Source organism: Heterostelium album, assembly GCF_000004825.1.
Source record: "Heterostelium album PN500 unplaced genomic scaffold PPL_scaffold11, whole genome shotgun sequence".
Lineage (NCBI taxonomy): Eukaryota > Evosea > Eumycetozoa > Acytosteliales > Acytosteliaceae > Heterostelium > Heterostelium album.
This window is the reverse complement of record NW_008805073.1, coordinates 259,126-280,346: the sequence shown is the minus strand read 5'-3', so window position 1 is coordinate 280,346 and position 21,221 is coordinate 259,126. Positions and strand designations below refer to the sequence as shown.

At 33.9% G+C, this 21,221-nt stretch overlaps 7 protein-coding genes across 7 annotated transcripts; 4 read left to right on the top strand and 3 right to left on the bottom strand.

Moving 5' to 3' along the window:
* Positions 1-149: 149 nt before the first annotated feature.
* PPL_09515 (uncharacterized protein) lies at positions 150-2,176 on the bottom strand (the record flags this gene model as incomplete). Its single annotated transcript, XM_020580309.1, has 5 exons — positions 150-188; positions 347-1,090; positions 1,491-1,578; positions 1,657-1,882; positions 1,963-2,176. 5 exons carry the CDS (start codon positions 2,174-2,176, stop codon positions 150-152), a joined length of 1,311 nt encoding a protein of 436 aa, XP_020428896.1.
* Positions 2,177-2,486: 310 nt separating this feature from the next.
* Positions 2,487-3,980, top strand: PPL_09514 (uncharacterized protein; the record flags this gene model as incomplete). Its single annotated transcript, XM_020580308.1, has 5 exons — positions 2,487-2,515; positions 2,627-2,683; positions 3,563-3,787; positions 3,870-3,916; positions 3,961-3,980. The coding sequence occupies 5 exons, from the start codon at positions 2,487-2,489 to the stop codon at positions 3,978-3,980; spliced, it is 378 nt and encodes a 125-aa protein (XP_020428895.1).
* A 369-nt stretch (positions 3,981-4,349) lies between these two features.
* PPL_09513 (uncharacterized protein) lies at positions 4,350-7,932 on the bottom strand (the record flags this gene model as incomplete). Its single annotated transcript, XM_020580307.1, has 6 exons — positions 4,350-5,189; positions 5,268-5,366; positions 5,463-5,572; positions 5,663-6,071; positions 6,154-6,312; positions 6,379-7,932. 6 exons carry the CDS (start codon positions 7,930-7,932, stop codon positions 4,350-4,352), a joined length of 3,171 nt encoding a protein of 1,056 aa, XP_020428894.1.
* Positions 7,933-9,523: 1,591 nt separating this feature from the next.
* PPL_09512 (uncharacterized protein) lies at positions 9,524-10,321 on the top strand (the record flags this gene model as incomplete). Its single annotated transcript, XM_020580306.1, has 4 exons — positions 9,524-9,598; positions 9,844-10,125; positions 10,226-10,245; positions 10,318-10,321. The coding sequence occupies 4 exons, from the start codon at positions 9,524-9,526 to the stop codon at positions 10,319-10,321; spliced, it is 381 nt and encodes a 126-aa protein (XP_020428893.1).
* Positions 10,322-10,751: 430 nt separating this feature from the next.
* Positions 10,752-17,019, top strand: PPL_09511 (uncharacterized protein; the record flags this gene model as incomplete). The annotated part of the gene is made up of 2 exons (XM_020580305.1): positions 10,752-10,941; positions 11,036-17,019. The coding sequence occupies 2 exons, from the start codon at positions 10,752-10,754 to the stop codon at positions 17,017-17,019; spliced, it is 6,174 nt and encodes a 2,057-aa protein (XP_020428892.1).
* A 258-nt stretch (positions 17,020-17,277) lies between these two features.
* PPL_09510 (uncharacterized protein) lies at positions 17,278-17,961 on the top strand (the record flags this gene model as incomplete). The annotated part of the gene is made up of 2 exons (XM_020580304.1): positions 17,278-17,284; positions 17,459-17,961. The coding sequence occupies 2 exons, from the start codon at positions 17,278-17,280 to the stop codon at positions 17,959-17,961; spliced, it is 510 nt and encodes a 169-aa protein (XP_020428891.1).
* Positions 17,962-18,216: 255 nt separating this feature from the next.
* PPL_09509 (uncharacterized protein) lies at positions 18,217-21,071 on the bottom strand (the record flags this gene model as incomplete). The annotated part of the gene is made up of 2 exons (XM_020580303.1): positions 18,217-20,440; positions 20,506-21,071. The coding sequence occupies 2 exons, from the start codon at positions 21,069-21,071 to the stop codon at positions 18,217-18,219; spliced, it is 2,790 nt and encodes a 929-aa protein (XP_020428890.1).
* Positions 21,072-21,221: the final 150 nt, after the last annotated feature.

The window sequence follows — 21,221 nt, the reverse complement described above, 5'->3', positions numbered from 1 at the left end:
CGAATTCGATGATTTAAACAATTTTTTGTTTTGACGCAATGCAGAAAACAGATTTTCTTTTTCTGCTGGATTCCATTCATCTTATCGATTGATTCCATCCAACCCATCTCTTGAAAAAATAAGTACTTATTTTTCATTTTAAAAGTTTTTTAAGAAATTTGTAAAATTGTAAGAATCATTGTTTTTGACTATTAAAATAAAATAAATGTCAAGCGAGATGACTCAATAAATAGTAACAGTTTGTTTATTAATATAAATAGTATATATTTGGAAATCTCTAAAGAGTTTATTCAGAACGTTGCAAAATCTTTTGAGGTGGCGAGAATCGTAATGACATGCAACTTACACCACCATCAATCTTTTGAAACTCTGAAACGTCGACAGTGATTACATTGTAGCCTAGATCAGCCACTTTCTTTGCTGTCTTTGGGAAGCCAGCAGGCATGATAACGTTTGAGTTGACCCAGATGCAATTGGCAGCGTATGACTCTGACTCATCGACTTCAATGATATTGTACTTTTGGAACTCTTCTAACGTTAGAAACTCTCCGCATGCCAGTAAGTTGTTATTTTCAATATAGGATAGACCTGTCTTTAGATGTAAAACCTTTTTCAAAGGAACGATCGAGCCTGTCATTTTGTACTTTTTGAGAATAGCAATAAGTTGATTGGCACCTTCCTCGTTGGTTCTCGCCGAGACTCCAATGTAGTAGTGGTTGCCAACCATCATTACATCACCCGCCTCCAGTGTTCCAGGTGCTTGAATACGCTCTACATTCGAGTAGTATCTATGAATTGCTGGCTCTATGATCTTTGTTTCTTCACGACGTGTGGTGGCGCCTGGCCTAGTAATAATCGCACAGTGAGGGGTGCACAGAACTGGGTCTTCCACAAAAACAGAGTCTGGATAATCGATATTTGGTGGAAGAATTAGCACATCGTCCACTCCACAACTTAGTAATGCTTCAATATACTTCTGATGCTGTTCTACTGCTTTTTTATAATCGGGTTTACCGAGATCACTGCTTGTGAGACCATCAACCAGTGACTTTGATGGTAATCTAGTTATTATATGTTGAAAATTCATTATCTGAATAAAATGAGTGACACCTCTCAAATTTGAAGCAATTTAAAACAAATTCAATAATAATCAAAAATTTAAAAAAAAAATAAAAGGTTTTTAAAAACTTGCCAAAATTCCTTTTTTGGATGCTAATTTCGGAGCAAAAATTCTCAACCCTTTTTTTATTATCCAACCGTCTTTGGAATTTTTAATGTTGAATAAATATAGATTAATTAAATTCTAACGACAACAAATAAAAGAAATTAAAGTTTGAAATTCTTCGTTTGAATATTTACTTAATTATATTGTTTTAAAAATTTAAAGTTGTATGTTTTTTTTTTTATTGCAATAGAATTGAAGCAATATTGTTTACATGTAAATCGGATCGATGAAATTACATTTTGATTTAGTTCAAGATGATACCAACAACCAAACCGAGGTTTTGACCAGATGATTGGTAGTCACCAGACTTCCAGTCGTTAACCATGTTCTTCCAATCTTCAGTGATATCCTCACTAAATTAATATTAAAAAAAACATATTAATTAATAAATATATTCAATTATTTAAATATTGATTAATAATATAACTTACCGATTGTGGAAGATGTTCAAGGCTTCCTTCAAGATGACTTCAATGATTCCACCGGTACCTGAGGACAATTCCTTGGCAACGTTGACAATGTCTCCAATGAATTCAGTAACACCGCAGAGTGAGAGGATTTGTGGGATTTGGGCAAGACCCTCACCAACCAATTCAATACCTTGCTCAACATCAGAAGCTGAGAGATGATCGAAACCTTCACCAATCAAAGTGAAACCTAGAAAATAATAAATAGATGATGCTGTTAGTGTTTTGTCTTTAAAAATCATTAATGGGGTATTTAAGGTCGATAAATACCGTTGGCGAAGTCATCAAAGGTGGCGTTTGATTCTACAACACATTCGGTGGAGTTTCCGTTCATGGCGATCTCCATACCGGCAACGAAACCCAAAACAAAGTCACCAAACTGAGCAGGTGATGGTCCAGAACTGACTGGTTTTTGTTCACGGACTTGGATAGCAGTTGAACTGGCAATCAAAAATAATACAACAAATGATAAGATAACCTTCATTTTCTAGAATTTCCAAAAATAAATAAAAATATGAATAAAAATTTACAGATTAGTAAATTTGTTTATAAACCAACTATTAAAAATAAAAATAAAAAAATTGTAAATTAACTTTAATTTTATTTTTATTTTTTTGGATCATATATTTAAATTTCCAACTTACAAATAAACAATGAATTAAAAGTAAAAAGTAAATTGAATAAAATTGAAAAAAAGTGTAATATGTGATTGATGTTTAAACACCTCCTTTTATCTTTAACAGCAACAAATTAACCTTAAAATTTTTTTTGAAAATAAAAATTAATTTAAATAAATGAAAATTTTAAAAATACAGTTTTGGGGGTACATCTTCGGCAATTTAGTTTGGTGTTACTGTCAAAACAGGTGGATAATCACTCATCAAAGGGGTAAACTTTTCTCTTATTGTTTTTTTTTGTTTTTTTTTTTTTTTAGATCATTCCTCTTACTTATCCAGACATCAAACAAGTCCTCTGATGTTCATGGTTTTTTGTAAAAAATATATAAAATTTTAAAATAAGTATCTAAAAATTAAAAATATCTTGTAAATTTTTATTTTTTACTTTTTTTTTTTTTTTTATAATAAATAATTATTGATTGAGTAAACAAGTCCAATGAATGATCAGTTTTTAACTATTTGAATTCGCAAACATTTTACATAAATGGTAATAACTATTATCTAACCACAAACTTCAAAAGAAATCGATTTCATTTTTCTGCTGGGCAAAACATGACTTTCTTTCTGATATTTTTTTACACAAAAAACATAAAAATTTGCAGGATTTGAAACAAATATAAAATCCATTTGAAAGATATTTTTCGGAATTACAATGCCTTTTAATGTAGAGATTCGGAGTGATGTTTTTGTATTGATTTTATTTTAGCTGAGGGCAAGATATTTATATAATTATATATTTCGGAATTAATTTTCTTACAAATTCAAATCAATAAAATAATCATTTATCTTAATAAAATACTGTAAGTATTTGTACTCTGGAAATTGATCACTTAACTTTAAATATATTAAATTTATTTAATATTTTGAATGTGTTATTTTATTTAATGATACACGATTGAATATATAAATTGAATAAAAATATTTAGTAGTGAAGAACAAATAAATAATACATTAAAGTTGCCCTGTTTTTTTTTTTGAATTGCAATTTTTTTTTTTTTTGGGTTTTTCAATTTTTTTTTCACTCATAGTTTGATCAAACAATCAGAAAAAAAAAAAAACGATAAGATATTGTATTGTTATTATTGTTTTTTTTTTTTTGAGATAATTAATATATAATATAAATCAAACATGTTAAAATCAATGATCAGAAGTGGCAAATGCCTCAGTAACAGCAGTAATATTATACTAAATAGAGGTAGCAGTAAATTATCAAATATAAGCGCAACAACCTTTAAAACTGCAACACAATCGACATCAACTTTAAAATCATATATATCAGTAAATAACTTTGTTTTAAATAGCTCAAGCGCAAATACTACAACTACTTCACCAGTTTCATCTACCAAACAATCCAATCAAATCAGCACCAATTTAAATAATAACAATAATAGCAATGGAATCATTCGTAATATAAGAGGGTAAGATATTGTATACAATCAATCAGTCAGTCAGTCATCAAATACTAATTAATTTTGCAACAACAAACAATATAAAAATTAGTTCTAGTTTTGGTTTAATAGAGATGCTTACTGTATTTTTAGATAATGGTAAGTTACCTTAAATTATTACCTGTGTTTTTTTTTTTTTTTAGAAAATAGAATTACTTGTTAATTAACAATTTTATTTACAATAATAATCTATATATATAGATGGTACTTAATTGTGATTTATCTTTCATGTTGTGATGTGATGTAATTATAGAGTGATATGTTCTAGTTTATTTGTTTAATTACATTACATAAACTTTGACAAACATATTATGAATTAGTTACAATATTCACATTGGTGATCATCAGATGATTAACTAACATTTTGTTTTTAATAATTATGAAATAGGTGATTAATATTTATTTAAATAATCGATTATAGAAAAGTAAATAATAATAATAATAATAATAATAATAAAACTATAAATTCTCTCTAAATATATTTATCAACAACATTCAATGATTACAATAATCTAATCTAATCTTTAATTATTTATTTATCGATATGGTTACTTTTGATGACTGCTTCGTTTACTTTTTCTTCAATAACCTGGTAAACCATTTGAGGATATGGATGTTCTAATATAATACAAATTTCACCTTTCTTTTTGATTAAAACTTTGTTGTCATCTTCCATCGATGATGATGATGATGATGATGTTGCTGATGCGCCAAAAGATAGTAGTGTTGGTATTGTTTGTTCGGTTATGGTGGTGGGTGTTGTTGGTTGATGAATCAACATCGGTAGCGATTGATCTAGTCTCACACCGAGTCTTTCGATGATCGCTCTAAAGTGGTAGGACGCCATCACCACTGGCGACCAAGTCAGTGGCAGATAGATGGTGTCGTTGTTGATACGATTGGCCAGCTTGGAGATCATCATCAGCAGCAAGACCATCTCGTCTTGAATCTTCAAACCCTCGTCTAGATCCTCTACGAGATCGGCACCGACACCGCTATTACGGAATTCGTCACAGAGCGACAGTGCATTGTCGATGGTTCTATCGACGAGACCACTCAACGACATCACCTGATTCTGTGCATTTCTCAGTGTGTAGTTCAACGTCTCGAGGTAGTCGAACGAACCTTGTAGCAACACCAAGTACTGCTCCTGCTCGGGCGTATCCTTAAAGTCGTCCATAAAGTTGAATTCCGAGGCAATGTTCTTCAGGTCGGATTTTATCAGCAAGAACATAAACATTGGCGTCAGATCGTTGGCATCCATTCTAACGATTTGACTTGTAGCTTCATTGAGATTGTTGATCTTCTCAGAGGGTGTTCTCTTTTCTGGTAGTCTCTTCATAATCTCCAATGCTTTAGGGAATGCTTCAACCTACAAATAAAAAAAGAGTTTGTTAACAAATAATCTACTACTATTATTTTAAAATATATATTTGATTGAGATAATTACATTTTGTTCCCAACTATCCTCTGTAATATCGATTTCACTGTGAATAATATCTTGATATCTAGAAACTCTTTGTTGGAAAAATAGATCTCTTGATTTATACTAAAATGAAATGAAATAAGATAATAATAATATTGATATTAATAAGATAAGTCAATCTAATAGATTCATATATATATATATTAATAATATACATACAACTTCATGATATAAATGTATGATAACATCATAGGTTTGTGAAAATAGAATCTCTTTATAGTTTGTTATATATTCATGGTGAGTATCTGGTATATTTGTATCTAACCAATCTATATATATATTAAAAGTAATTGAAATCATATTAATAAGCAATTATTATTATTTTATGTCAAAGTTAATAATAATAATAGTGTACTTACTGAAAAACTTTTTAATTGTATCTTTTGCTCTTGCCAATAGAATGTTGGCGTTCTGATGAGTCATATTGATCGAATAGTGTTGTTTAATGATTACTATTAACTTTCTAAAGAGATGACCGAATGGTGTAGCTCTGAATGTTGAATCGGTATAGCTGATCTGCTGTAATTGTAGCTTTGTGGCTTCCGTTGACTTTAGTGCATTGAGATTCTCAAAGTAGTTATCCAATATCTTGGATTCTGCTTTCGCACGATACTTTATAATGAGTCGAGTGAGTTGTTTGTTGTTCTTTCTCATTGAGATTTGCAATGCCGACGCCATTGAATTATTGACATCGTCTATATACTCCTGTAGTTTATCTCCACTTAGATTATTTAGCTTATCAAAGATTAACTGTGCAAATCCACTTGCCTATAAATCCAAAAAAAAAAAACAACAATAGTAAGTATATCATATTAAAATTAGTTTGTTGTTTAGTTTGTTTGTTATTTACATTTGCACGACTCAAGTTTGCTACTAAATGTAATGGTGTATTTCCTTCGTTGTCTTTTATCAGTAGTGACTCCTCTGTTGAGTGACTAATAAATAATTTATAGAGATGCTGAGCACCACTGGCCAATGCTACATGTAATGGTGTTTGATGATTAGATGTCTAAATTAAAGATAGATAAACAACTAATTAGTTGAATGAATTATAGATATCTATTAGCTAACATACTCTCATAGATATAATTTGTGTTTTTGATGTTAATATCTTTGCTGCCACTTCATATTGTAAATCATTGGTGAATCCAACTTTTTGTCTTTCTTTTGTTGTCATTTGTTGTACATTCAGTGGTGTTGTTGGTTGTGAAACTGAAGCTGAAGCTGTTGGAGAAGAAGAAGAAGAGGACGAAGAAGTAGAAGATTGCGTTGTTGATGGTGATGTGGATGGTGTATTTGGTAAAGTTAGTGGTGAAGATCTTTGGTTAGATGATGATTGACTTGTTGATTGTGAATCTTTTGATACATTATTATTTGATACATTGTTATTACTACTATTACTACTATTGTTATTGATTCCATTTACATTTACACTATTACTACTACTATTCATATTCTGTTGTGATTTCGATGAAGATCCACTTATACTTGTACTACTACTACTACTACTGTTGCTATTACTGTTGTTGTTGTTGTTATTATTGTTGTTGTTGTTAGTTGTACTTTGTGAGAGTGCAGCAGATGCAGGATCAGGTACTTGACTTGCTAGTTTGTGAAGTGGTGTCCATTTGTTGATGTCCGGTAGTATGGGTGATGCACCGCAGTTCAAGAGAAAGTTGGCGGCGTGGAAGAATCCTTTCTCACAGCAAATGTAGAGCGGTGTTTTCAATTGGAAGTCTTGTTCGTTGGTGAGTGTCGGTGCTTGCTCAAACACAAACATCACCGATGATATCTTGAATGATGCGCATGCCACATGCAGGAAGGTAGATCGGTTCGAAAGTTGCTGTGTCAGTGGAATCTTTGGTTTCGATTGTAGTGATTTCGTTAGGAACATTGTATTTCCTGCCTCTGTAGCCAATATCATTTCATCCAAGCGAGATCTCTTTGGTGGTGCATCACTCTTTTGTCCATTACCACTAATAGCATTTACTTTATTATTATTATTATTACTAATAGCAGCGGATTCCTTTGCATTCGGATTGATTCTATCTAATGAATGTGATTTAGAGTGTTCTATTCTTCTTTGTCTTTGTTTGTCTGCCTGAAGTGTATTGTTATTACTATTTGTGTTGTTGTTGTTGTTGTTGTTAGTTGGACTGGTATTGTTTGGACTTGTTATAGTTGTCGTTGTTGGCGTAATAGTTATTGCTGTCGTTGTTGTTGCTGTTGGTGGTGTTGTTGGGGTTGGTTTAATAGGTGGTGAAGATGATGTGGTTGGAGATGTTGTTGTTGGTAAAGAAGAAATTGGAGAAGCAAGATCCAATGTATTGGCAATGGAATTGGTATATTCATTGGAGATAGAACTGGTACTACTCGCATCACTTTGATTGCCATCGTCATCCTCTAGAGTGATTGTGTTACTACTATTAACCAATATCTGTATTGAATCTAATGATGTTCCCATAGGTGGTGACTGTTGCTGCTGTTGCTGTTGCGTTTCAATAAGAGAAGAAGTTGAATTCGTATCACTTCTACCATCATCGAATATCAAATCACCACCCATCATAACAGAACCAGCACTTGACATCGTATCACTTCCATTATTATTATTATTATTATTATTATCCATAATCAATTATTTAATTATTTATAACTACTAATCTTTTATTTTATTTTTTTTACAATTAAATTTCGCTATTAAAAAAAAAATAAAAATAAAAGATATGTTTTTAATTAATTAATTATGAAAGTAAGATATGATTGATAATATTTGATAGTGTGTGTGTTTGTATAATTAATATTTATTTTATTTTTACAATTATTATTATCAAGATATGACCGTTTTTTTTTTCTTTTTTTTTCGAAAAAAAAAAATCTGTTATTGGGAATCATGTCGAATGGTTATTCATTGAAAATTTGCACAACCATTTTTTTTTAATGAATTGCCCGCCTCTTGACAATTTTTTTTGCAAGCTTCAAGTGTCACACAATTGTGTAGAATTATCTTTATTTATTTAATAAATAATCAATTTAATACTTCAATAAATTATAATTCTTTTTTTTTTCTATTTTTTATCTTTATTTAATTGGGGGTGGTGTTGAATCAGTTGAAAACAGGAGAAAGGACAGTGACCGTCTCTCCGGTTGCATCTGAATACAACGGTTGTAGGAGAAAAATTGATTTCGAAGTAAGAGAACTCCATATGCATACATTTCGTATGATTGCGGAACCTCTTTGAGTATTTACATTTAAATTTATTGTTAACCTTAATAATAAAATTTTGAAATGATTTTTTTGTAACTATCTTGTAAGTATAATCAACACATTCTTATCACAATCTTTCTTTGATATTCATTTTATGGTTTTATTTAATGTTGTTTATATTGTTGATTTTTGATCACTTAGATCATCTCCAAAGAATAAAAACAAAAAAAAAGTAAAAATAAAAATGAAAAATCAGATATAATTAAGAAAAAAAATTAAAATGTTTATTTAGATTTCTAATTTTAAATATGAGTGTCTTTTGTCAAAGATATTGGTTATCTTACCTCAGATTTTTAAATTTTCAAAGCAAAGTAAATAAATATTTTTAGACTAAAAAAGCAAATATGATTCTTATGATCATTGTAAGTTTTAATTTCTTTGCTAATGTACTTATGTTAATTTGTTCAATATCTAAACAAATAGATTTAAATTTGACGTGAGTTTTTGGAACTTAATTTCTCAGTTTGAGAGAATGATTCTGCGATTTGAGTACCGTTTTTAAAATGGTTCTTTTTTTTTTGTTATTTTTTGATTCATTTTTTTAAAAAATTAAATAAAACTCTGACTGTTTTTATTGAAATAAGATAGATAACAAATCATTTAAATATGACTTTATTTTAATATTTTAGAAAAAATTTGAAAGAAATAAATCTGATAAACTATCATAGAATAATTTTTTTAATCAGAAAAATCAACATTCTTTAAAAAAAAATTGGTAAATAAAATTTTTGTTTTTAACTATTTGTTAATTGATTATTTTGTTTACCATTTGAGAACCAGATAAAAATCTTCTAAAGATTTTTGATAACCTTACCCACACCTTTTTAGATTAACAAGAGGAGGATCCTGGTCAATTTCAAAAAAAAAAACCAAAAAACTGATTTTTTAGAGTGAGTTTTTTCCTTTTTTAAGGTAAAAATAGTACGCAAAACCATCAAAGTGAAGGATGGAAACCATGAGACCCGAACAACAAAATATCTCTCGATCATTGTTAGATTTTACGAAAATTTCAATTATGTTTTACGAGCTTGTTTGTCTTGGAACCTTTGATTCTTATTTTATCAATAAAAAATTTTAAATTAAAATCTTTTTTAACCGGTTGTTCCAAATCGAAAGAGCAATTGTTGATCTAGATTCATTTATTTAATCTTTAGATTCTTTTTCAAAATTGTTTGTTTTTATTTTCAATTAAATAAATAAATAATGTTTTTCAAATATAATTATTTATTTATTGTATTTTTAATATATGTATCATTTCTATTGTCTTTTGTAGAGGGGCAATCTTATATTTGGTTAACATCCTATCCTTTTGGTACTAAAAGTTGTGATGTTCAACCCAATTTAATTTCATCATTTGTCAATGGACAATGTTACAGTGATGGAATTGCTAGCTTTAAATACCTTATCTCTGGAAATACCTATAAAATAGAGAATTTCAAAGATAAAGCATGTGCACAATCCAGTTTTATTGGACTAGCAGCAACTTCTGGAAATTGTATTGCTGGAGTATTTAAAACTGAAGTAAAATCTACTTTTGTCACTCCATCAGTAGGATTTGTAAGTATTTTATAATAAATTTATTATAAATTAAAAAAATATATTAAATAATTAGAACTAATTAAAAAAAATAAAAATTTATCCTTTAATCTAAATATAGATTTACTATGAAAGATATCCGTAAGTTTTAATTTAAAATAATATATATTTTTTTTTTTTTAAATTTCAACTTTTCATTTTTTTTTTCCTCAGATAAAAATCACACATTTGATTAATTGATTGATCACACAAAAATATTTATTAACACCACCTGAAACTCTTTTTCCATCAAATTATTATTATGTTATGTAAATAGTCCAAATAGCGTTTGTGGACCGGTTAATAGTATTAGAAATGTATTGCGTCCAAATGTATGTAGTTATACAGATTCCGTTTCTGGTTTCCAGAGAGGAACAATGGGTACTCTTACATCGGCAACCATTGGTTACTCTTATGATAGCTCGGGAAGCTGTGGAGGTCTAACAAACTTTGCTTGGACATCGACATCTTGCTCACGAGACGATATAAGATTCATGATGAATGTGTTCAGTGCGGTTTCGCTCTCCATTACTTTCGGTGCCGCCAAGTTCAACGGTTACAATTCACTTACCATCCAAGTGAATAGCAATTGGCCAGCCACCCAAACAATGAGAGTTGAATACCTCAACGGAAATTCATACGTTGCAACCTCCTGTAATTCTCTAACCGGTGGACAATCGTGTACAATCTCTGGTATTCCAACCGGTTTAAGAACCAACATCAAAGCGACATTGAACGGAGAATCTCCATTTGGTGGAGCGAATTCCGGTACTTCCGCTTATATCCAAATGCCATCCGGTAAGTTGTAATCATGTTATTCAAAGATATCCAATGTATATACTAATTTAATATTTATCAATTTCTTTTCTATTCTTTTGATACTAACTATCAGCTGATACTATGAACTCGGTAACAGTGACTGCTAGAACTACAAAGACTATCACTGTTAGCTACAAGTCGAATCAAGGTGTCAATGGAGTTACATCTTTTGTTGTTAAATCGAATAATGTTCAAGTTGGAGGATGTTCTTTTACATCTTGTACCATTACCGGTTTGACTCCAGGCCAAACAGTCTCGATTGCCGTTAATGCCGTAAACTATGGTGTAAGCTCTGCTGCTATGACTACCAGTGGAACTACCTATACCGCAGTTACCACTCCATCTCTTTCCTCTACAAACACACCAAACTCTATTGTTGCAACTTTCTCTGCTACTGGCGGTGTACCATCGCCAGCCACCACCTACCAAGTTCTCTTGAATGGTGCCGTTCAATCCTGCACTGCCTCTCCATGTACTCTCAGTGGATTGACTACTCTTGCAACCTATACACTCCAGGTCAAAGCAACCAACGATGGTACAACCACTCAATCTGGCGTTTTATCGATTAAACTATGGGATCTGATGAAAACACCGACACTCTCTGCTAACATGTTTACGAATCGTGCCGTTCTGTCATTCTCTGCTGCCGGTGGTAATCCAGCGTTGACAAGATACACCATCCAATCAAATGGTGTTGATGTTGCCAATTGCAAAGGTATCGCCACAACAACATGCACTGTTTCGTCTCTGACACCTGGTACTTCTTACAAGTTTGTTGTGACTGCAGTCAATGCACCAACCACCCTCAGTAGCACAGTTACACAATCTACCTATTCAGAGATCACACTCCCAACGTTGACAGCAACAACAATCACAACCAAATCAATGATTGTTAGTTTCTCAACAACTCAAGGTGTTCCAAGTTCAACTCTTTACACAATCATTAATAATGGTGTAAATGTTCCAGGATGTGTTGGTATCTCCACTACTACTTGCGCAATCAATACCTTGACCCAAGCCACTGGCTATAATATCCAAGTAGATGCAGTAAACGATGGAAAGAAACAAAGTACATCAAAGACATTCACAACTTTAGCTGAAGTCACAACACCAACTGTCACAATCAAACAATCAGCACTCACACTAACAATCACTTATTCAACACAAAATGGATATCAAACATCTGTTTATGATGTTGTTGTCAATGGTGCAACTATTTGTGCAGCAACAACCGCTTTACAATGTACATTCAATTCGGTTGTTCTCGGAACCAAATATGATGTTCAAGTAAAGGTTACCAATGATGGTCTAACTAAAATCGGTACCTCTTCATACCAAACCTACTCAGATTCCATTCAAAAGTTACAAATTGTTAGTTATACAACCAGCTCAGTGACATTCAGTTACTCATCGACCTATGGAGTTCAAGGAGTCACAACATTTGCCTTTACGATCAATGGTGCTGCAGCCACTTGTAATGACTTTGCACAATGCACAGTCTCTGGATTCACACCATCGAATCCAGGTGTTCAATTGACAATCGTTGGAAAATCGATCAACTATGGAAATTCATCACCAACCAAAACCATCACTCAACAACTCTACCCAGTTGTCAGTGTTCCAACCTTTACATTAACCAACACCCCAGTTTCCATTACCGTTACATTCTCTTCGATTAATGGTGTGCCATCACCAGCCACCTCCTATCAAGTTCTATTGAATAGTGCTGTTCAAACTTGTACCACCTCTCCATGTACTCTCAGTGGATTGACAACACTCTCAACCTATTCCGTTCAAGTCAAAGCAACCAACGATGGAACTACCACTTTGTCAACAGTCCAATCCGTTAAACTATGGGATTTGATGTCTACACCAACTATCTCTGCCAACATGTTCACCAATCGTGCTGTTCTATCATTCTCTGCAACAGGTGGTAATCCAGCTTTGACAAGCTATACCATCCAATCAAATGGTGTTGACGTTGCCAATTGCAAAGGTATCGCCACAACAACATGCACTGTTTCATCTCTGACACCTGGTACTTCCTACAGGTTTACGGTAATTGCAGTCAATTCAGTCACAACTCTGAGCAATACAGTTACACAATCTACATATCCAGAGATCACACTCCCAACTTTGACAGCAACAACAATCACAACCAAATCAATGATTGTTAGTTTCTCAACAACTCAAGGTGTTCCAAGTTCAACTCTTTACACAGTTTCCAACAAAGGTGTAAATGTTCCAGGATGTGTTGGTATCTCCACTACTACTTGCACAATCAATACCTTGACCCAAGCCACTGATTATGTTATCCAAGTAGATGCAGTAAACGATGGAAAGAAACAAAGTACATCAAAGACATTCACAACGTTAGCTGAAGTCACAACACCAACTGTCACAATCAAACAATCAGCACTCACACTAACAATCACTTATTCAACACAAAATGGATATCAAACATCTGTTTATGATGTTGTTGTCAATGGTGCAACTATTTGTGCAGCAACAACCGCTCTACAATGTACATTCAATTCAGTTGTTCTCGGAACCAAATATGATGTCCAGGTTAAGGTTACCAATGATGGTTTATCGAAAACAGGTGTTTCTTCATACCAAACCTTTGCAGATACAATGAAGACATTGCAAATTATTAGTTATACAACCAGCTCAGTGACATTCAGTTACTCATCGACCTATGGAGTTCAAGGAGTCACAACATTTGCCTTTACAATCAATGGTGCTGCAGCCACTTGTAATGACTTTGCACAATGCACAGTCTCTGGATTCACACCATCGAATCCAGGTGTTCAATTGACAATCGTTGGAAAATCGATCAATTATGGAAATTCATCACCAACCAAAACCATCACTCAACAACTCTACCCAGTTGTCAGTGTTCCAACCTTTACATTATCCAATACACCCGTTTCAATTTCAATTTCGTTCGCATCAACTGGAGGTGTGCCATCACCAGCCACAACCTATCAAGTTCTTTTGAATGATGTTTCTCAAACTTGTACCACCTCTCCATGTACTCTCAGTGGATTGACAACACTCTCAACCTATTCCGTTCAAGTCAAAGCTATCAACGATGGAACTACAACTTCATCCTTGATCCAAACCGTTAAGCTTTGGGATTTATTGACTGCACCAACACTCTCAGTGGCAATGTTGACCAAATCCTCCAGTTTAACTTTTTCGGCCAAGGGTGGAAATCCAGCGCTCACCCTCTATTCTATCAGCGTCAATAATGTTCCATATGCACCATGTCAATCGATTGCCTCCACCACATGTAATGTTGCATCCCTAACACCAAGTACATCCTATACCTTTGCTGTTTTCGCTACCAACGCAGGACTTAACCTTTCGAAATCCATTGTTGCACCAACATACTCACAAATCTCTGAAGGTATTTTCAGTTCGTCACTCGTTACCACCAAATTGATTTCACTAAACTTCACAGTGAATGGAGGTGTTCCCAGTGCAACTAAATATACTGTAAACAACAATGGTGTCGATGTAATCGGTTGTATTGATATCTCCTCCAACACATGTACTCTGAGTGGTCTGACTCATACCACCAACTACAATATCCAAGTGACTGCAGTCAATGATGGTAAATCACTTTCATTCTCAAAGAAACTTACCACCTACACCAAGGTTAGCAATCCAACATTAACTTTGATTGGAAAACCAACTTCAATCTTCACCAGATATTCATCAACTTTTGGAGTACCATCTCCATCAACCATTTATCACGTTCTCCTGGATGGTGTAGTTTATTCGCAATGTACTGGAACTGCCACTACATGTACCATCACTGGATTGACAACCTTGTCAGAATACTCTGTTCAAGTCACAGCAACCAACGATGGTGATATCACCCAATCGCCAGTTCAAAATGTTACACTCTGGGATTTGATGAGTGAACCAATTCTCACAGCAACTGCACTGACAAAATCAATTCATCTCAACTACGAAGCACCAGGAGGTGATCCCCTTCAAACTTCATTCGTTGTCATTATGAACTCGACCACCATCAATCAAGCTGGAAATAGTGTTTGTCAAGAATCTAAACCCGATGCCAATGGAGAGTGTTTCCTTACCGATCTTTTACCGGGAACAACCTATTCTTTCATTGTCACATCCAACAATGTTGATAGACATCTTAGCTCCGAGTTGATTGTCGAAACCTATGCAGAGTTATCGAATCTCCTGCTTGATTTGGTATACATTACAACCAAAGAGATCTCATTGAAATATTCAGTTGAAAATGGTATTCCAGAGTTGACCTATTTCAATGTTTCTCTAAATGGACAACCGACATCTTGTATCAAAACTCAAGAGACAAGTTGTGTAATTAGTGATTTGGTTCCAGGAAGTTCTCAGGAAATTTCAATTATTGCAGTTAGCGACCAAACACAATTGACATTATCCAGAAGCTATCAGACATACTCTGAAATCAGCAATCCATCGATCCAAATTTCACAGACCTCAACTGAGAATTTCGATATCACATATTCAACAGTCAATGGTGTTCCAAGTTCAACAACCTACGATGTATTAGTGAATGAAGCAGTCATTTGTCCAAACACAACTCAGCTATCATGTATTTATGATGATTTGGAGCTTGGATCGTTATATCAAGTCAAGGTGATTGCATACAATGATGATATGTCAAAGATGGAAATCGGTTCCATTCAAACCTATTCCGAACCAACCGGTTTAAATCTTAGTGCAGATGCATCGGTTTCATCGATATATGTTTCATGGAATGCATCAGAGAATGGTCAACCTAATGAAACTACCTATTCAACCATTATCTCTTACAACTCACAAAACTGGACAACCATTTGTTCGAAATCCAAACAACTCTATTGTGATATCACCAAATTGGCACCGAAAACAAGATATATTATTAAAGTAATTGTTTACAACTCTTATTACCAACCGGTTGAACAATCTGTTTCCATTTCAACCATCAGCGCTCTTGACGATTCATCGTGTAAAAAGAATGAAACAGCTCCAGTTTGTTCAGAGAATGGTGAATGCCTCGAGGGAGTATGCCAATGTAAAGAAGGATGGAGTGGTATTTATTGTCAGATCGACGGCAAAGATAATCACAACGGAAACGATACAATCACACCAAATCCACAGATTCCAGAGATCGAAGTCGAGAACAATGGAATCAGCTACAAGTTTGAAGTATTCTCAATCACTGAGATCACTGATACCGGTGACCAAGTTAAATATTTCAATGTCTCCGAAGCGAAATGGATGTTGGAATCATCTTCCAATCAAAATATTAGTCACGCGATCACAGGCGAGATCATAGCGCTCAAACAGTGGAGTTACTCTGCCAACTCTACATCTCTCAAATATGCCGAGTCAATGGAGATTTCATTCATTCAATACCAAGCACCAAAGAATTCCGCACTGCTAGCCAAAACGATTCCAGTCAGCTTTGCAGGAAAGGATTTCCAAATCAACATTGGATCTCACAAGTTTACTATGAGAGTCGAAAAATGGCCATTCCAATCGAGATTGAACAACCTCGTTTTCTCAATGAGAGTTACCAATCCCGTTGGTGTTAAGGATCAATGTGGAAACTTGAAGGCACCGTCTTCCAATGACACTATTGTATTGTCGACCTCCGAAGTCACCTCATTCAATATTGGTGATGGAAACGGTAACTATATTGTCGGTTCAATGTTGAATACACTCATTGTCGATACCATACCGATGGTAGCTGTTCATACATACATCCAAAGAGAAGGACATGTTGAAATCGACACTGTCGTACCGCAATTCGAAGAGTTTGCAATGGTTGACCCTGATTTCGGTTTAATCCTTGCACCAAATGCCCAAACCGACAATAGAAATACTTGTAACCCAACAACAAAGAAAGATGATAATTGGCGAGTCATTGTTGGTAGTGTTGTTGGTGGTACTGTCGGTGTTGCTCTTGTAGCTGGATCTGCACTCCTCATCAGAAAGAGAAGAATTGCTGACAAATACAACAAAAAAGTTGAACGATCAACTCAAAAAGCATAAAACATATTTTTTCTTTGAAAAAAATAAATAAAAAAAAAAAAACAAATTTGATTTATCATCCACCTTTTAAGATAAATACATACAGATAGATATACATAAATGGATAAATATTTATTTTGTTTTAAAAATGTTTATATTAGAAATCCCATATTTAATCATGTTTATATAATAAATAGAGATAAAGTAAGAAATCAGTGGAATCAAGAGAGGAAGTTAAATTCAAAGGCAAAAGAGTTAGTTTTATATTGATGGAAAGATATGATTAGTAATCCAATTCAATTGGTTAATCATCGATATTATAGAATTGAAACGATTCTACCTGATGTTTAGAAGTAGCTTGTATTGGCGAGCTCCTTGTCAATATCGTACCGATTTCTCTATTGAAAATAAGTACTTCAAACATACTTTAATCATTCAGATCTATATTTCAAACATATAGTAAAGCTTAATGATGTCGAATTCTTTGATTATGTGGTTGAAATACTTTCTTTTCTCAGTTTCCATTATATTACAATCAAAAGAAGTCATTTTGATTTCGGTGAACTTTTGGCATTGGCTGCAGAGTTTAATAGTTTAGAGATTGTAAACTACATTATTAGAGCACATAATTATACGAGAAGAATAGATCTAAGTGATCAAGACTATTTAAAAGCACTTTCAAGATCTCCTTTGTCAAAGAATTATGAAATATTCTTAAAGTTAACAGAATATGCAATAATACCAGAACCAAACAATCGAAAGTACGATAGAAACATTGCAAATCATCAGATTATGTTAGAATGTTATACGAATTCAATTCGATCAGGTCAAATTGAATGTGTTGAATGGTTACTTGCTCAAACCAAATGGAATCCATTCAATAATACTCACAAAGCAAGAACAATTACCTGTTTCAAAGAAGCTGCATTTATGAACAACCAATATAATAAATATGATAAATAATTTTTATCAAATAAAAATATTTCTTCTGTATGACCATATTCATATACAAACATCTAAAAAATAAAATTGTTAATATTACTTATATATATTCATTATTTTAAATTTCAAGAGAAGTGAATTCTGAATTTTGTATCACAGTTATTGAACTCTCTCCCTGATTAAATAGATTTGAATCAAATTGATCAGATTTTTACAAAAAATATTGATTAGCATTATAATGATATTACCAAACTAGTTTATTTCTCAATTTATTTATTATAACCTTGAAAAGGCAGCCAATAAAGATTGTTGAATATCATCGACAAGTGCTTTTGGTAGTTTGGGTGCCACTGTATAGTTGAGATCGATTGAATTTAGTAATTCTGTAATTTGTGGATCGTTTAATTCTTTGTTGACGTGCGACATGATATTGTGTATCTCACTGAGGTGTTTGTTAGCTGCTGGTGGATTAGCACTCATGAATGCTTTGAATATTTTGACCTGTAATTCGCGTGCCTCTGACGAAGCAGTATAGCAGAGTGTCCTTAAAATGTCAGAGACCATCTGGTGGTTCAACAGATGCTTTTGGTTGAGGAAAAATGCGAGATTCGAATTGAGCAATTGCAAACCGAGTTTGGCATACCCACGCTGGGCAAACAACTCAAACAACACCGAGTACAAATAGAATAGGTTGACCTCGCCAAAGAACTTCATGAGATGAGCAAAGTTGATGTCGTCATTCATTGTGTAGATTCGGTCGTAGAGATTGACAGCGATCGTCAAAAACGGTTTGGTCTTGGTCTGCATGTTGACGGCACACAGGTAAGAGTAGGCAACTTTGACGTCGCACGAAGCCATCTGGTTGAAACGGAAGAGTGCACCGTACTCTTGGAGAATGGAGGGCATATATTTGTAGTAATCTTCGTCAAAGTAACCGATTTCGATGAACTTTTCACTGAACTTTCGGTGAATCCACTCGAAAACCTTCATCTTTCGCTTGGTCATTTCAATGGTGATACGCACGGCCGCTTCAATCTCGTTGTGATTGAGAAGACCACAGAGAATCGAGTTGAGAATCATGATGTTGGTATACACCATTATCGGACGTTCACTCTTGAGACGGTTCCAACCGCCAAGCATATTCTTCTCGCGCAAATCCGCTTCGTAAGCGCGCGGTGAGAACAAGAGACAACGTACAAAGTCGGGTGTTGTCGGGACATACTGCTGCCAGGTGGGCAGACCAGCTGAATTTTGTGCTGCGCGTATCAAGGTTGTGCCACTGGGCAGCAATCCACGTTCGAAATACTGGTTGAGCAAATAGATCATCTTTCCAGTGTGTCCGAGCTTAATAATCTTTTCGAGAGCTTCGCGTTCAGTGTCCTTTGCTTCGGCACGCACACCTGGGTTGACCAAGACACGACGCGCCGTCATAATGAAATTGAACTTGAATTCACGTCTAAAATTGGAACGTCTACGTTTGTCCACTGGATACTGGTCGAGCACCGACTCCCAGTGCTCGAGGAGGTTGTCGCCACGGAACTCATGATACACAATGAATGGGAAGATGGTGAAGTGATTTGGGGACAACCCGATTTTAAGACGACGAGAGTACCAGTGCAGCGCCATCTCATAACGATCGACAAGAAGATAAAACATAATGACAGAGTTTATCAACTTTGAAGCGATCTCCAGCTGGCCTGGAAGTTGTCCCTCGATAAAGTCGACAATATCATACTGTCCATTGAGTTCAGAGTTTACAACGAACGACGGTAACTCCAAGTGGTCCTTATCCAATGGATTATTAATGATCTTTTCCAATTCATCGAAAGAAACAGTTGATGTAGTTTCTTGAGAGTTGTTGTTGTTGCTGTTGCTGTTGCTGTTGTTGCTTTGTATTCTTTTTTGAATGCGTTCACTACGATTCTTTAAACCGACTTGGATCACGCTTGATGTCCACTGGAGGTGTGCATTGTCAAAGAAAGGCCGGATGAAATTGCTGGATTCGTTGCAAGAGAGGTAGTCATAGAGGAATGAGGTGTCCATCGACAGCATCTTGATGGAGTTCATCATCGATTGGAGGTGTTCGTCACCGGAGGTTGGTTGGTTCGATTTCAAACGGACTTGCTCCATGAGAATTTCGTGTTGCGATTGGAGATAGGCGATATGATTAAAGTTAAAGTAGAGCTTTACGAGCTGATCGTGTTTGATTGGCGCGCTGTCGTCTATTGCCAGTGTGTAGCGGGTGGCGGCCAACACCAGCTTTCGGAACTGCAAGACATCCTCACCGAGTGTCTTTTCGCGCTCCTCAACAGAACCCCTGTTCTTTACATCGGAGTTCTTCGGTGGGAGTGGTTGCGATAGCTTTGGTCTCAGATCTACCAACGTACTGATAATCGACACGGCAAGCCAATATTTCGGTTGATTCGATAGCGATTGAATTTCACTAACCAACTTATCTATATTCTTATTATTTATATTATCTTTAAAATATTTCGGTAAACTAAGATAAACTAACAATTAATATCTAAAAATCATATGTGTGATTCACATTAGCGATGTAATTACCTTTCGGATTTATATAGATTTGAATATAAATCGAAAATGGATTGGTCAAAAGGTACTTTTGGAATCTCAGTTTCTCGTACGAATGGATTTGATTCTTTCTTATCCCATACATTTGTCGATGAAGATCCTGGTAGTTTTACAAATTGTTTCCTTTCTTTCTTTTCATTTTGATGACTTGCATTACTATTATTATTATTATTATACTTTTTAGGTTTTTGTTGAGGTGATGACGATGATGATGATGTTACTGTCGATGTTGTTGTTGATGATGATTTTCCATTTTTGTTTTTTAAATTTAAAACTTGACTATTATTATTATCACTTGAATTATTATTATTATTGCTGCTGCTATTGTTATTATTTATTAATGTTGTTGTTGATGTTGGTTGTATTGTTGGTGATGATAAAGTACAATTATATCTATAATGTAGATTACTACTACTACTACTGATTTGATTGTATTGACGATATGATGCTAATGATAAAAGAGCATTAGTTGATGATCTATTTAAACAAAGATAGTTGTTCAATGATAAACAACTATTTTTAAAAATAACATTTATCATTGTTATTTGAGAACAAAAATAAAACAAACAGATAAGGAGATGAGATCAGTCAGATTACACAAAAGCAATTTTCGTTTATTTTTTTTTTTTTTTTTGGGAATTTTTTTTCATAAATCAAAATAGATTAATGATTGATGGATCACAATATAT